At 36.5% G+C, this 17,245-nt stretch overlaps 1 protein-coding gene across 5 annotated transcripts in view; it reads left to right on the top strand.

The window, feature by feature from the left end:
* LOC306886971 (oxidation resistance protein 1-like) overlaps window positions 1-17,245 on the top strand; it is a gene marked incomplete at its 5' end in the record, with an annotated part of 150,680 nt that overhangs the window by 93,552 nt on the left and 39,883 nt on the right. For all 5 annotated transcript variants that reach the window (XM_079444387.1, XM_079444388.1, XM_079444386.1 and 2 more), the window contains 2 exons: window positions 8,465-8,547; window positions 15,306-15,413. In XM_079444387.1, the coding sequence (XP_079300513.1) occupies window positions 8,465-8,547; window positions 15,306-15,413 (191 nt within the window). The remainder of the gene's footprint in view (window positions 1-8,464; window positions 8,548-15,305; window positions 15,414-17,245) is intronic.

Below are 17,245 nucleotides of genomic sequence, written 5' to 3'. Positions count from 1 at the left end.
CCAGTTACTGTGACAGTCTGGGCCGTGACAACTGCCAGGGACTTTGAGCTGTTCGGTTCAGTGAGCAACTTTGCCATGTTTTTCCCCATAGGTGTTAGGGTAAACGTACCTATTAAGCTCACCAAAATCTATCGAAACATTTTTAGTGCACAAGATATTGGTTTCAGTACAAAAAGTTATGTTAAAATAAAATATTAATCTCTCACACAAAAATATTAAATTTTATTTTAAATGACAAAAGCATTTCAATTAATATACATCATTAAATTCAAAAAGTCCGGCTGTGCTTAATGGGTACATTTTTGTGTTCCCATTAAGCTCACATCATGTTTTATTAAAAATTCTTGTTTATTTTAAGGATTTTTTTTAAGAATAATTGTAAAAAAATATTTTTTGAAGGTACAAAGTCAATCACAAAAAAAAAACAACAACACTAGAATCAAGCAACAAGGCATTCAAGTCGATCAGTTATATATTCATAATGAAGAGTCATCTAAGCACATTGCGACATCTATAGTCCACGTTCAGCTAAGTAACACATACAAAATCAAATAAAACATTTCATTCATGGGGATGAACACAGAAACTAGCCTCATTATGAAACCTCATTTTAAATGCATGTCAATTTATCTATAGTCTCGATTTTTTGCCCTCATTTCCACAGATTTACCGTCTGGAAAAGTTGATGGTAGTTACCAAAGGTCAGAGCCAGTCTGCAGATTTGAGTTGACACTTGACAGAATCCATAGAAAATCGATTAACTTAAATTAAAGTGACAACCATCATTTTATATGTAAAGTCTGTTTATGAAGTATTTACATAGACATTCAATGTGAAAGAGCTTATAGAGAGCACACTGAGCTTAATGGGAGCAGCAACAATTTTTAATATATTTCATGTAATATTTATTAAAACGACAGGATTTTGCTAAATAAATAGTCTAGGTCATGTATTAAGTTCATACATATTTTAATATGAACAATTATTATTAACAAGATCTATGAAATTGTACTTTTTCTTATTAATGTCACACTGAAGCTGTGTGATTTTCATAGCTGTGCACCCTTTAAGCTCACCTCAAAATAATATGAAATCTTTCAAAATTACAGCACTGTAAAAGACAGACCAGCAATAAACTGTCAATTTATAATATTATGGATGTAAAAGTACGAGCCAGTAATGCCTGTGAAGTAATATGTTAGCGTAGCACACAATCTTATACAGCTAGTCAGCTAACTGTGTTCTGTAGCATTTGTGCTATGTTGCTAAAACTATCTTTAGGATCTAACTGTAATTATTTCCCACATCCAAGTTCCAGGTTATAATATGCAAAAGTCTGAACATTAATCTCTTAATTTTACAATAAGTAGTGAAACTTACCCAAAATAAAGGCTTAAACATCTAAAAAAACGCACATTTAAGGGGCTCCTCTTTTGGTGAAAGTTTTTAGACAGCTTTCAAAATGTGAACACATGGAGACCCATATATCTGTGGTGTAATGATCTGATTGACCTGAAATTATATAGTAACAAACATATCAATTGGTTAAGACATCAAGTAGGATAATAAATAGTTTTTTCTTTTTATAATCTGATCTCAAAAATGGAAGTGTGCTTAATATGTACGTTCTCCCTTTGCTAAATGGGTAATATGATGAAACTAATTTATTTTTCTAAGCTAGATTCAGAATGAATTTAGTTAAAAAATAATACCACTGTCTGAATAGTAACAGTCTCAGTGTGTATAGAAGCCTTAAAGGTACAGTAGCAAAAATAGCCTTTTATCATTTTAAATTTCAGAGAGGGGATGGAATATGTTCATGAAAATCTAAATTGTGACACTTTCTAGTGCAAAAAAGACTAAAATTATAACTGAATCTAAGAGAGAAAAATAAAACTAAAAGTTCTTAATATATCCCCTTAAGCAGAAACAATATGTGTGAAGAAAGTGATGAAATGGGAAGCATATGTGTGCCAACTTTTCATCGCAGTCGTGACAAAGTGTGATTCTTTTCCTGTTTAACATTTGAAACTGATATTTTCAGTAGAATTTGTCAGAAATCAGATTACACGAATCCTGTGAATATATTACATAATGTGTGTTTAAATGTAAATACATGATGCACTGCCATTGTTATGGAAACCCATATCAGTAATATGTTTCTAATACATGAGCTTTGTGAGGTGTCTTGGCTTTATGTGAAGAAAGAATCTAAACTTGAGAACGACATGCAGTCATATGAGCAAAAGCTCACATTGAAAAGTTATGACTTTACTGTCAGAAAAGCATGTTATATACTTCATACTAGGACAGTGTGTCTAGTGGTTACATAATGCATTTACACTATCACTGTAAACATAAGAGCTTTTTCATGCCTATAGATTCTCAAATCTGTATCTGGATGTTGAACAGGGCTTCACTTCACGAGTGTCAAGTATCTCAGCCTTATATAAGTTGAGTCATCCTCCACAGCGAATGATGTCACACAATTGCATTTGTTTATATATTTACAGTATGTTGGTATGTGTCTTCATCAGTAAAGATGCTTTGTTTAGTACAGGTCTGTGTTGATGTATGAGGATTATAAGTCAAAAATAATATTATTTGTATTGTTGTTGTTTTTTGCTCCTTTTGTGTTTGAAAAGAATAACAGCATGCATTTAGGATGACATGAGGAGGATTAATGCTCGTTTTTGGGTTAGCTGTCCCTTTAAGACCGATCTTGGAAGAGTGAATCAGATTGTTTGTTCATTGTTGTTCAGATGAAGCAGAGTTTTGCATGGCAAATAACAACGTCTCCACACAGCCGTAATCATCTCATTCCAGCACTGTGTGTGTGTGTGTGTGTGTGTACCACATGCTTATTATGATGGGGCACTTGTTTCCAGCACCATTCTGAGCAGTAAATGAGAGCGGTCTAAGAATAACATCCGCCGGGTCGTTGCAGCTGCCTTTAACACAAGCCTGGTTGTTTTCTCTGTCACGCTGAAGTTGGTCGCATGTGTTCTGTGTCTTTGTGTGACAACAACGCCCAAATAAGGAACACACAACAAATACATAAAAATAACTTTAAATGCAGTGTCAGCTTTGTAATGTCTCTTTGCTTTGTAATTCAGCATGCACTGTTTGATAGATACCTTGCAGACATGAATGATACCTCAACTCATGCAGCTTGAAAGTGTGAAAGAAGACCTTTGACAGAATTTCACCTATCAAAGCTTTATTTATTTAAATCTCTTATTCTCACCAAGGTTGCCATTTTGGTCTAAAATACAATAAAAACATTAATATTGTGAAATATTATTACAATTTACAATAACTGTTTTATATTTTAAAATGTAATTTATTCATGTGATGCAAAGCTGAATTTTCAGCATCATTACTTCAGTCTTTGGTGTCATGATCCTTCAGAAATCATTCTAATATAATCTAATATGTGACCCTGGAGCACAAAACCAGTCTTAAGTCGCTGGGGTATATTTGTAGCAATAGCCAAAAATACATTGTATGGGTCAAAATTATCCATTTTTCTTTTATGCCAAAAATCATTAGGATATTAAGTAAAGATTATGGTCCGTGACGATATTTAGTGAATTTCCTACCGTAAATATATAAAAATTTAATTTTTGATTAGTAATGTGCATAGCTAAGAACTTCATTTGGACAACTTTAAAGGCGATTTTCTCAATATTTTAATTTTTTTGCACCCTCAGATTTTCAAATAGTTGCATCTCGGCCAAATATTGTCTGATCCTAACAAACCATACATCAATGGAAAGCTTATTTATTCAGCATTCAAATTATGTAGAAATCTCAATTTCGAAAAATTGACACTTATGACTGGTTTTGTGGTCTAGGGTCACATATGCTGATTTGCTTCTCAAGAAACATTTCTTATGATCAATGTTGAAAACAGTTATGCTGCTTTTTTTAGACTATTTATATTTTATATTTATTGTATTTTTTAGAAAGTTCAAATGCATTTATACATGCAGCTTTTATTTGAGATAGAAATGAGTTTTAACAATGTAAACGTTTTTACTGTCATTTTTTGTCATACTGTCATATTAATGTGTCCTTGATCAGAAGTACTCATTAAAAAAAAAGTAAAATCTCTTGTAAAATATATTAATTTGTATATTTTTTGTTTAATTTAAAAAAAAATAATAATAAAGTCATAACTAATTATAGTAATTATATATAATTAAATATGTAATATATTATAAAATGTTTGTTTACAATTGTAATTGGATCATTTGGATCATTATAAGCCATATTAGGTTATATGTTTGGCATACTGAGGCCTGTACATGTACAAACCTCATTCATAGGTATAAGCTGTTATGCTTTATTACATCTCCATGGTTAAAGTCTACGAATTTGCATACTTCACTTATAACTGATCCTCAAGACTGGGTTAATGTTTTTAGTATAACTGCCATAGACCATTTTTTGGCCTTTTTTGAGAGCTTTTACTGCTTAAAATCATAAGACTGAGGTACACTTCTTTTTGTTTTTTATTTAATGAATGTGCATGCAATTCAAACAAATGTATCTGGGTCAGGAATAATATTATTTCCTTTGCCACTGAAAGTAAAAAGAGAACAGCATGTGGCCTTATCCCATTTTTCCCACCTGTGTTATGTGACCACTGAACACTACTTCTTATTAGCAGTGGCCTTTATATTTAGAGCACAAAATGCTAGATAATCAGTGAGCCACAGTACAATGGCTGTGTTCTAAAACACAGTGAGCTGCCTACGTAGGCAGCATTATAAGACATCATAGATGCAAACGCTGTTCCAAAAGTGTGGTTTATGTGCCGCTGCCTGTGTAGAGTGTTCCAAATCACTTATGAGGTTTCATTTGAGCTGGGATGCTGCATATGTAGAAAGCAGTGCAGCTCACTGGACTTGTGAACAGACCCAACGTATCATGAGTACTGAGAACAAATGCATATTTATTCAAGAGATTTGTCATATTTTGTTGATTGAGAGACACCAAATCCATGGTCTCTGCGGCTCTGGAACATTCTGTGTGTGGTCAGTGTCCATCCAGAGACACAGAGACCATGGATTTGGTGTCTCTGACACACATTGGGCTCTTTGTTTAGTGTCGATGTGGCAGCTCTTATCTCAACCTGTGAAAAGCCCGCTTCAGACAAGATATATACACACACAGGTTCAATTCTAGACAATTTCGCCGATTTTCATGGAACTTATCTCTGCTGTGTGTGTTTGCTCGGTATGTTTCTCTCTCTGACTCATGCCTCAGTGCTGTCATACTGGAACATACAGACATTAGCATATTTTTGCGATCTATTATTGGGGTGTTGTAAACATATGAATTATATTAATTATAGATTAATATAAATTATCTGTTTCGCTGTAATTGAGTCATTAAAAAAAAAAAAAAAAAAAAATATATATATATATATATATATATATTTTTTTTTTATTATTATTATTATTTTTTATTTTTATTTTTTTGATTGATTGTTTTTTTTTTATCTACATTTCTGTGAAATTATTTTTTGGATATGTGTGTGTATGTGTGTGTGTGTGTGTGTATAGAACACAGATATATATTAAAAGAAAATTAAAGAAATATGTTCAAAGTGCTTTAGTACGCAATTTTATATTTTGTTTTGTTTCATCCTTCAATTATGTTCTGCCCAGACTTCCCGTTTCATTTTAAAGCATGTCAACACAGGAAGGAAAACTGCAGAATTCTTTTCTGTTCCCGTCCTATTCCAAATCTCAAATGTCTCTGGATGTGGGAATCACACATCATCCTTAGAATCAGTGCAGATCAGCTTTCTAAATATCATGACAATGTGTTTTAGAGTAATAAAACTCTATTTCGGAGGCGCTCTATGAGACGTCTCATTCAGTGACATGTACTGTAAATACAGAGAGATCAGCCACTGTCGCTGTTTGTCAGGTTACGCTCTCAAACAGAGGCGTGAAAGCGCTGGATAAAAGATCAGTGTTTGTATCAGCGCTTGCGCTGGCCTGGTTTCTTTCGCTGCCGTCTCTTTGGTGTGAGCACAGAAATAGCAGGACGACTGTGACTCATGGCTGCACAGCCGAGCATCTCTCTGTCACACTGTCACAAGTGCAGAACCTGTTAGACGGATTCTGCAGTTAATGTTAATTATGAAGATGGACGGACCACCTGAAGCAAAGTGAACGTGGGGGAATTGCTAACATCGCTCCCATAACCCTGAACATACACACGCACACCCATGAGACTATATGCATACACATTAGTTCTAGTGGATATACATTTTGGGTTGATAATTGCAAGCTGCATTTGAATGATCTGATATTGATCTTTTAATATTTGCCTTTTCAAATTTCCGTCAACCTAAACATTATTTGTAGCACACCTCCTGTTCTGTAGATGTTGCTAATCCTTGATAGTTCATCTCTTTTTTTAAAAAAGTTTATTTTTGTTTGTTTGTTTACACCAGCGCTGAGTAGTTTGATGAATGCAATCAACTGCTGTTTGTAAATGCTGTGCAATTAATTTGTTTGTCTCCCTTCATAATGACTTTTTTGGCATTTTTGAAGTTTACCTTTTTTTGTTATGGGAGAAAATCACACTGTAACATGGTCACAAAAAAGTGTGGGCGACGATTATTGTACATGTTTTGGTTCAATATAATCTCATTTAATAGAATCAATTTTATAATTAATCATAGTTTTTTACAATCATAAATTATAAATTTCAAATAATAAATAACTGAATATAAAAAGAAATTTACTTTCATATCAGTTAAATATATCTTAATTATTAATATCAGTTAATTTGTACATGTATCACAGTTTCCACAAAAATCTTGAGCAATACAACTATTTTCAACATTGACAATAATAAGTAATGTTTCTTGAGCACCAAATCATCATATGTGAACCTGGACCACAAAACCAGCCTTAAAAATTTATATTTATACATCATCTGAAAGCTGAATAAATAAGCTTTCCATTGATGTATGGTTTGTTATAGGACAATATTTGGCTGAGATACAACTATTTGAAAATCTGGAATCTGAGGGTGCAAAACAAAAATCTAAATATTGAGAAAATCGCCTTTAAAGTTGTCCAAATGAAGTTCTTAGCAATGCATATTACTAATCAAAAATGAAGTTTTGTTATATTTACGGTAAAAAATTTACAAAATATCTTCATGGAACATGATCTTTACTTAATATCCTAATGATTTTTGGCATTAAAGAAAAACTGGTCATTTTGACCCATACAATGTATTTTTGCCTATTACTACAAATATACCCCAGCGACTTAAGACTAGTTTTGTGGTCCAGGGTCATATATTAGAATGATTTCAAGGATCATGTGACACTGAAGACTGGAGTAATGATGCTGAGAACTCAGCTTTGCATCACATGAATAAATTACATTTTAAAATGTATTGAAATATAAAAGGCCTATTTTTAAGTGTAAAATATTTTACAATATTTCTGTTTTCACTGATCAAATAAATGCAGCCTTGGTGAGCAGAGAAAGTTCTTTCTAAAACATAAAAAATGTAGAAACCCCAAACTTTTAAACAGCAGTAGATTAACATATGTAATATAGAAGTAATTTGAACATATGGCCTAATGGATAGAGTCGGACTTGTAACCCGAAGGTCGTGGGTTCGAGTCTCGGGTCCGGCAGGGATTGTAGGTGGGGGAGTGAATAACCAACACTCTCTCCACCCTCAATACCACGACTGAGGTGAGACCCTTGAGCAAGGCACCAAACCCCCAACTGCTCCCCGGGCGCCGCAGCATTGACTGCCCACTGCTCCAGGTGTATGTTCACTACTGCTGTGTGTGCACATAGGATGGGTTAAATGCAGAGCACAAATTCCGAGTATGGGTCACCATACTTGGCCACACACCACTTCCCTTTCCGTTTCCCTAATAGTTCTCATAACAGTTTTATTCCTCTAATAGTTCCCAGAGTGTGCAAACCCAGATTAGCTGATGTCAATACTGAATTGGAAAATCAGTGCCAATACGTAACACAGCCCTGTTAGCTTTACATAAGCCAGGCATTGAAATTGGTTGCAAAGACGCACAGAATCACAGCACAACACAAATGTGATGCTGTCAGGTGGCAGCACTACGTCTCTCTCTGTCTCTCTCTCTCTCTCAGAGGTCAGGGTGGTCTCTGTCTGTTACGGCACTTGCAGCAGCAGGAGGCATTGCAAGGTGAAGACACATCGGCTGTCATTGTGCTGAGCGGGAGAGAAAGAGAGGGAGACAGTGGGGAAAGGAGGGAGGGTGAGAGAGAGAGAGAGAAAAGCTGCGTTCTCTGGCTCACCGGAATCGCTCGTTCACACTCGCTGTTGACGGATGAGCCGTCGGTCGAGGCTGAGAGCTCGGCAGCTTGTGTCAAGCTGAGGGTAGAGCGGAACATGAACATAATGAGAACCTTCCCTCGCTTGCTTTCAGATACCGGCCAGAAGAAGACACTGGAGAAGAAGGATGGAAGGCGGATGTCGTTCCAGAGACCGAAGGGCACCATCGAGTATTCCGTAAGTGGGAACATCAATCCCTTTCCTTGTTATTTCTGTGCATGTGCTGTGCATTGTAGGCTTGTGTCTTGCAGATCTCATCCCGGTGCTGTTTACTCTGAAGATTTTTCCACATGTACCTGCGAGATTTCTGTGAGAGTTTGCACGAGGACTCTGTGTGTGTGTGTGTGTCCACAGGGATGAATTGAGAGCAAGTGTGTTTCCATCAGGGTTTAGGATGGAGAGACGCTGCATGAAGCCAAGCGAATGTTTACATCAGCCTGTTTATTTTCACCGGTCTGCATGTGAATGTTCTTATCAGCATGCATTCCAGCAGAGTATTGCTGAATGACCTTCCTTTCTGCATTTGTATTTCTATTGATTGGGTGAGCGCGTGTGCCGAGCGAGAGAGAGACCGACCGTGGGAGCTTCGATTGTCTGTCTTAACAGCTTGTTGTGTTCTTGAAATGACCCTCAAATTCCAGCTGCGGGCAGAACGCTTCTCGTCTCTCTCCCTAGTAACAGAGGAGCGTGTGGGTTGAGACGAGACCTGGAGTTCTGCCTGGAAGTGGAAAGAGACAGAGGAGAAGAAACTGCTGGCGCCTAGAACTGTCATTTAGCCAGAAGATTGGAATCATACAGCTTTTCCACCAAAAACGGTGCCGGTGCTCATGCCGGAGCTGGCGCTCAGTCAGACAATCTGATGAAGTCTCTCAGAAACGGCCCATGTTTACACTGACTTAGATGAACTGACTAGGTCACTGTGTTTGTTTACAAATCTTACGGGTTTTGTTAACATTAAAAGTAGAGATGTGCAAAGTCCACTAGTCAGGGCTTGCTGAATGAATACTCGATTTGACTAATCGATACATTTAAAGACACACAATTTAAAGCACAGTATGTTTTCAACATGCTATTGAAAGCACTGTAGCTAAAAATATTAAAACTAAATATGTGTATAAGAATAACGCTAAGTTAATCAACCTTCATATTCAATTAGTTGGTAATTGGATGCGCAGTAGACTAGTCAAGCATGGTGACCCATCCCAAATCCAAAGTCATTTAATTAAATGTCTTTTTTGATATCACAGGTTTCTTTTGTATGTATAGTTTGATTAAAAATATCAATATTGCCTAATGTTATTAATATATATATATATTTTTTTTAAATGTATTTTTTTCCTGTGATAGCAAAGCTGTATTTTCAGCATCATTACTGTAGTCTTCAGCGTCACATGATCCTTCAACATTTCTTATTATCATTATTCACTATTATGAAAACAGTTGTGCCATTTCATATTTTTGTGGAAACCACATTTTCTCAGGATTCTTTGCTGAATGGAATGTTCAAAATAATTTGATCATTTATTTGAAATACAAATCTATTTTAAATGTCTTTAATTTCTTCAATCGATCGATTGCATTCTTGCTGAATAAAAGTACTAATTCTTTTCAAAATAAATCTTACTGACCCTAAAGGTTGGTGAACATTTGATATAAATATAAATTAATTGAATTCACCACTTTTCTGAGAAATTAAATTCTAAAGCACACTGTCAGTTTGCTAATGAAAGCATTGCTGGGAATTTTTTTTTTTTTTTTTTATAAATGAATAATATAAATGTATTTTAAGAAAAATATGACCTAGTAGACTAATCAGCAATTGTGACTAATTATAATTGTGTCATTGTGAAGTAATCATTTAATTCCGCATCGTTTTGATCTCATGAGTTACTCTTTTCGTTGTTTACATGTATAGCAAATAAAAATTCAGAGCAGTTCATCAGTTCCGTACAGTTTGAGACTAACTGGTCGGTAGAAAAGGGGCATCAGATTTGGTTCAAAACCGGCATCAGGTAGCTGTGGGATTGGATGCTGGTGTAGTTGATGTGCTCTGTTCATCGGAGTCAGCGTTACTGCTGCTGCTGCTGTCATGCTTCTGTTTCCAGACACTTCTGCTCTCCCCTCGGATCTGAGCAGGTGTCTGACACCTGTCTCCCCCAACACACGCTGAAGATCCATCTCTGTCGGACGACAGTGATTGACAGGGCCTTTGTTTTCCTCCGCAGAGCGTGAAAAGTGTGCAAGACGACAGCGGGGCATTTGTCACAGGGCCTAAACAGCGTGTAATGATGCTGTTTGTGGCGGTTGTTGGTGAGGGGTGTGTGGGGGTTAACATGAGAGAGATGGCAGATAGGCACTCATATCGCAGTCTTCCAGCTTGCCTTGCAGTCTTCCACTCCAAACCACACCACACCGCTGCCAAGACGGAGTGATGGATGTAATATTGAGAAGATGTTTGGATAATGTTTGGACATGATCCATAACCCTGAACACATAAATCACCTTTAAATGGATAGCTCAGCCAATAGTCTATATATATCAATATTCTGTCATCATTTACTCACCCTTATGTCATTCCAAACATGCATGACTATCTTTTTTCTGTGGCTTCATTGTAAGTCAGTGGGTCTAATGTTGATTACACTTTCAGAGAAACTGCCTCCATTATTGTGAAAGCCTTGCCTCCTGCCACAGGTGATTGTCTTCATTGCTCTTTTCTCAAGAAGCAGTCTCGAACTCAAGAGGGGTTGAAGGAGAGCTAAACTATTGTAGCCCATCTGCTCAGTCACTAATAACGCTCCGCAGGTCAGTGGGTTCTCACCATTGGCTGGTCTGTGGCCAATTAAAGTGGATGGACTCCAGGAAAGAGCGAGAGAGACTGAGATCTCATTGGAGAGAAACAGTGAGGATTCAGCATCTGCTTTAATGATTCCCGAGTCTGCTGATTCCTGTAGCAGTCTAGAGTCATTGTAACAGCACTGAAGTCATGTAGTTAGTGATTAAAACTTATAGTCTCATTATGCACGATGCATACTGTGCACAAAATCAATAGACTTTCTGTGCATATTTATAATTGCATTGATTTGTATTCAGCATCAGCAAATCATGCAAAAATCACTCCTAAGCTCTTAAAAATACATTTATGACTGTACATGTAGCTCATATGAGATTTCATCACAGGGCTGAGCTGTTTTTAGGGTGCGTGTGAATGTGAAGAGCTTTAGGCAGTGAATGTTTGTGACCAGGCTCACCAGTTGCCCCTTGACCTCCTGCTGACAAAGCCAAAACAGGCTATTGGGACATCAAACTGGTACACAAGTACTGTGGACATCCAATGGTTTTAGATAATACTTTGATATTTACAATAGTACTGAATGATTGTCATATTCATGTACCATGGTTTTTCAAAGAATACCATGGTATTACAATATCCAAAGCACGGTTGATGTCTCTATGGTAAGCACTGGTTCATCTACGTCCTGCGAAATGAGAGCGTCAACATCTTGCCAAGACTGCATAGCTAAAATTAGTTCTTTAAGTGATCATCGACGCAGTTAGCCAGCATGTGCCATGAGGGTAGTAATGACAGCGTCACTATGGCAACTCTCATGCCACGGCAGCCGTGATGTCCCACGCAGTATGGAACTCGTCTGATTTGACATTCTGCATGATTGCACCGTTTGCTGGAATGTCATTTTCAGTTTGGTGAGCTGTGTGTTCTGTATGAGTGTGAATCTCACGAATCCAAGAACATGCATGGATTGTATTTCATCCCAAAAAATTAAAAGAAATAAATTTTTTACATAATGAAAACCAAGCTTATTATAAGAACAAAGGTTTTGCATTGTAACAGTATTTATTATTGTTATTATAACACTTATTATCATTACCGAAATACAAAAGAAAACATTACTGTAATGCAAAAGATTGATATATAATTTAAATAGTATAGAATATTACGTCATAAGTGCTGTCAAATCAATTAATCGCATCCAAAATAAAATATATTATATTTACATAATATATGTGTGTACTGTGCACACACACACGCACATGTTGTTAAGAAATAATTACATGTATATATGTTCATATATATGTGATTTTATTTATATATATATATATATATATAAATTGTGTGTGTGTTTATTTGTTAGGCGTCGACCGATTATCGGCCTGGCCAATTATCTTATATTAAGCATTTTTATGGTTATCGGTCATTTTCAAAACCGTTTTGCAGATAAAATCATTTAAATGCATTTAAAGAGAGTTAAATCAGCATTGGCCCTGAAAAACATGTTTGCTTGCTTCTAATTAGTTTAGACAGATTGAGTACACGTTCGCCATAAGATAACAGAATGCATAATAAAGTATTTAAAAAACATAAATTTACAAATTTGAAAAATGAATAGAAAATAAATTTGAAGGAATATAATGCTGTGTAATAAAATGTACTAGTAGAGCACTTTAATAATCAAATAATACATGCAGAAATGCATGTGTTTGGACTTGAATATGGCTTCTGATGAGACGTGTGACAACTCGTGGAAGCTGCTCCCAGCTTTAGGGTGGTGTAAGAGCTAAACACTGTCTCATGATGTTTGGAGCCAACCCTAGACGTTACTAGTCTTGATCCTAATGACCTAAGAGTTCAACGTGTCTAAATTCAGAATGGGTGAGCCGCGTTTGAAGCCTCTCTAAAATGTGCCTCTGCCTGCAGATTCTATTAAAGTGTCAAGTAGCTAAACCGCAGTGTATAGTTGAAAAAGTTTACTACTTAAGATACTACTTGTCAGAAGAATTATTTTGATTATTAACCTTGATACTTGAATGTGTCAGGAAGTCAGTGTAAGGACTGATGCGCTCTGGTGTTTCTTTACTAGTTGTACATATCTTTGCATCAATTTATAGTTATATTGTTGATTCTGTTGACATGACTTGTATGCAGTAGACTACAAACTCAAACAAGAATGCATTCGACTTTTATTTGATCCATACGCATTTCCTACTTCCCAGAAGGAACCTTAAGCCGCCCATGTCTGGAAAATGTTGAGTTTGTCTAGACTGCTCTGATGACTCTTACTGCTGCGTGTCTTTTTTCCAAGCAGAAGCGACTGGCAACGGCTGACATCTCTGCTGGCACCGCTTGTGTTGTATATTGGGTGATATTTTTATCCACGGCTGCCTTTAGAAAGAGGACGACAGACCTCAGCGGGACTTCCTGCTAAAGTCTGAGATTGAATTAGGAGGGGACAAAACACGGGAGAGAAGGATAGAGCACGTCTAGACTGCAGAGAAAATCATAAATTCACCATCTAACAACTACAGGCATTAGTGTCCAGTGAAGGCAGGTTGTGTTTGCTCTGAAATGAAGCGTCCAGAAGCTACAAATAAATAGCCCACGGAAGAACCGTTTTCAAATGGCTCTGACAGGGAATCAATGTTCTGCGCCAAACAGACTGGATGAAAGGACACCACTAGCGTGGGGGCATTGGGAATATCGACTACTGACGTTCCCATCTGGAGATGACCAGAAAACTTCTGTGCAAATGTTTTTTTTGGGGGGGGTCTTCCATTCTCTAAGAAAAACAACTCAAATAAATCTGATTCAGAGTAGAGATGGTATTAGATAATAATGACCTAAGAGTTCAACGTGTCTAATAAATGCTCTTTACTGTCTGATGTTTGGGAAAACGCTGTGTGACGACGTAAACCATTACAGTCATAAAGAAATGTTTATTTTATGTTTTCTCTGGATTGTCCTCTTAGGGGCCGCCCACACAAGATGCGCTCTTGCATTCAAAACACAAGGATCTTTAGGCATCTTTTTCCAAGTTAAACTTCTGTTGTTTCAGAAACACAGAGCTCATGCTGCAAGATGCTGAAAAATAATTAGTCACAAGATGGTGTTCATGAAGAGGAGCTGTGTCTTTGTTTTGTGGGAAGTGGTTAAAGGGTTAGTTAACCAAAAAATGAAAATATTGTCATTTACTCACCCTCAGGTTTGTTCCAAACCTGTATGGGTTTTTTTTCTTCTGTGGAACACATGTAAATGGATAGCTTGCATACTTTCCCTTCAGACTAGACTATAGGAGGAATTTAGCATGTCAGTGTTTTGTAGAATTGATCATGCAGCGATAAGTTCCACACAGCATGTAAAAAAGGGGAAGGATATATTCACACCATGCAACATTTCTCTTGCTGTTAGGTTTTTGTCTTCTCACTTTGTTTTAGTGTCAAACTAACTTTTTTTCTCAAATTTACACCAGCTTTTCACCCTTGGTGGCCTTATTTTACTTTATATTTTATTTTATTGGATAGTGGTCTGCTGGCTAAAATTCTACAGTTATAGTATGTGTTTAGGATTAAGTTTATTAGAAGAAAACTTAATTAAATTGTAGATGTAATTGAATAGCAGCTTTATACTACCATTCAAAATTTTGGGGTCATGAAAGTTTTTTTTTTTTTAAATCAAATTAATGCTTTTATTCAGCACAGATGTTCTTCTTTTGAACTTTCTATATATATATAAAAAAAAGCAGTTTTCAACATTGATAGTAATAAAAAAAAATTATTTAGCACTAAATCGTCATATTAGAATGATTTCTGAGGGATCACATGACGCTAAAGACTGAAGTAATGATGCTGAAAATTCAGCTTTGCATCACAGAAATGAATTACATTATACAATACAATTTAATAGAAATCTGTTATTTTAAACTGCAATATTTTTTCACAGTATTACTGTTTTTACTGTATTTTTGATCAAGTAAATCAACCTTGGTGAGCATAAGAGACTTCTTCCAAAAACATTCAAAAATTTTACCGACCCCCAATTTTGAGCGGTAGTGTATAACATCCACCTTGTGTAGACCAAGAGGAAACTAAAGAAATGTCTTCCTCTTCTCCCTTCTTGTTTTTGTGCTTTTGTTCTGCAGGTGGAGTCACGGGACACTCTGAACAACATCGCACTGAAGTTTGACACAACTCCCAACGAACTTGTTCAGCTTAACAAACTCTTCTCCAGAAATGTGGTCCCTGGTCAGGTGTGTATTTCCCCACTGAATATCGTATTGCTTGTTAGGGCCCAAGCCAGTAAGGCGCAGGGCCCTATTGTTCCCCTAAGGATTATTAGGGCCCAAGCCAGTAAGGCGCAGGGCCCTATTGTTCTTCTAAGGATTATTATTTTTTTTTTTTTTTTTTTTTTTTTTTTTTTTTTTTATTATTTTTTATTTCGACTATCCGGGTACTTTTGGGGGCCTTAACGTGCCCGAAAACTCTTGAAAATTGGCACACACATTGGAACCTGCGGCCATTAGGACGCCGCTGAGTCTGGGACCCGGGCGTGGCACAGGGGCTCTACGGCGCCCCCTGCAAAATTGTCAGAAAGCTTGATGTATAGCTCACACATACTTGCACGTATTCATATGAAACTCGGTACACATATAGAACTCATTGAGCTGAACAACTTTCACGCTGCATGTTTTAGGCTCCGCCCAACAGGAAGTCGGCTATTCAGGGCTGTTTAAAAAGCGCATGCTCTGGAATTTGATATACTCCTCTGAGGATTTCCATACGATTGCCACCAAACTCGGTGAACATGATCTCAAGACATTGGGGACGCTAAATTGCGAAGATATTTTTGATATGTCGAACGGTTTGCCCGTGGCGAGGCGATGAAGTTATGGCGAAAAATGAGACCCAGGAAATGCCTAATAACGTCCACATACATTGTATGATGTAGATCAAACTTCAGTGATTTGTTCGTTGTATGATGCCGATCGGATAGATGTGACTATTATGACTGAAAGTTATAGCGCCACCAACTGGCTGCAGGAAGTGTGTCGTTTTCAAAATGCTTTGAATTCAGCATCTTCTTTTTACTCGATTTGCTTCAAACTTCACCAGAATAATGTCAAAACATGGCCGATGTAAAACTGTGAAGGGAATATTGATATCTAAAATTATGTTACCATGGCAACGTGTCAAAGTTGAAAATTCGTTTCTGGTGATTTTGAGGCAGATAACATGTTTAGAATGTCATGAAACTCAACACACATATGAGTATTAATGATAGTTAGACACTGGAAAAAGCTCATAAACGGGCGTGGAAGAGGCACTCTATAGCGCCACCTTTTGTCAAAAATGGGGGGGTTAGTTTTAGCTACAGATACCAAACTCGGTACATAAATTGTTCTTATTAATCCGGACAACTTTCTAATTTACAATCATTAGCTACGACCAACAGGACGTCGGCTATATTTATTTTAATGTGGGTTTTTAAAAAAAACGGGCTGTAAACAAATTCATACTCCTCCAAACAGAAACACGTAAATCACACCAAACATTTTTTCTCATGACGCCAAAATACTGAAGATGCTAAATTGCGGACGGATTTAGGATATCTTGAACGATGATTTAATGGCAATTTATTAAAGTTACAGTAAAAAAGAGAAAACTTTTTTTTTTTTATCTTTTAAGAGCAGCTTCCAAACACTTCATAAAAAATTACATACACAGAACAATACAGTCTGAGGATATGTGATTAATTTCATGAATTTACAATAGACTATGGTGAGAAGAAAATTTAAAAACTATCAGAGAGTTGATATAATGCTTCTGAGTGAGAGGTCCTGTCAGCCTGCAGCTGAGTGAGGGGTGGGGGTGGGGTGGGCTGTGAGTGACTGTGTGAGTGACTGTGTGGATTGAGGCAGTGGGTGAGAGAGAGAAAGAGAGAGAGAGGGTCTGTTTTTTTAAAATCTTTAAAAAATGCTTATAAATCATTAAAGATTTTGATAACACTTTATAATAAGGTCTCAATTCTTAACATTAGGAAATGCATTAATTAACGTGAACTAACAATGAAAAATATATTTTT

This window comes from Barbus barbus, assembly GCF_936440315.1.
Source record: "Barbus barbus genome assembly, chromosome: 21".
Lineage (NCBI taxonomy): Eukaryota > Metazoa > Chordata > Actinopteri > Cypriniformes > Cyprinidae > Barbus > Barbus barbus.
This window is presented reverse-complemented; position numbering and strand designations above follow the sequence as displayed.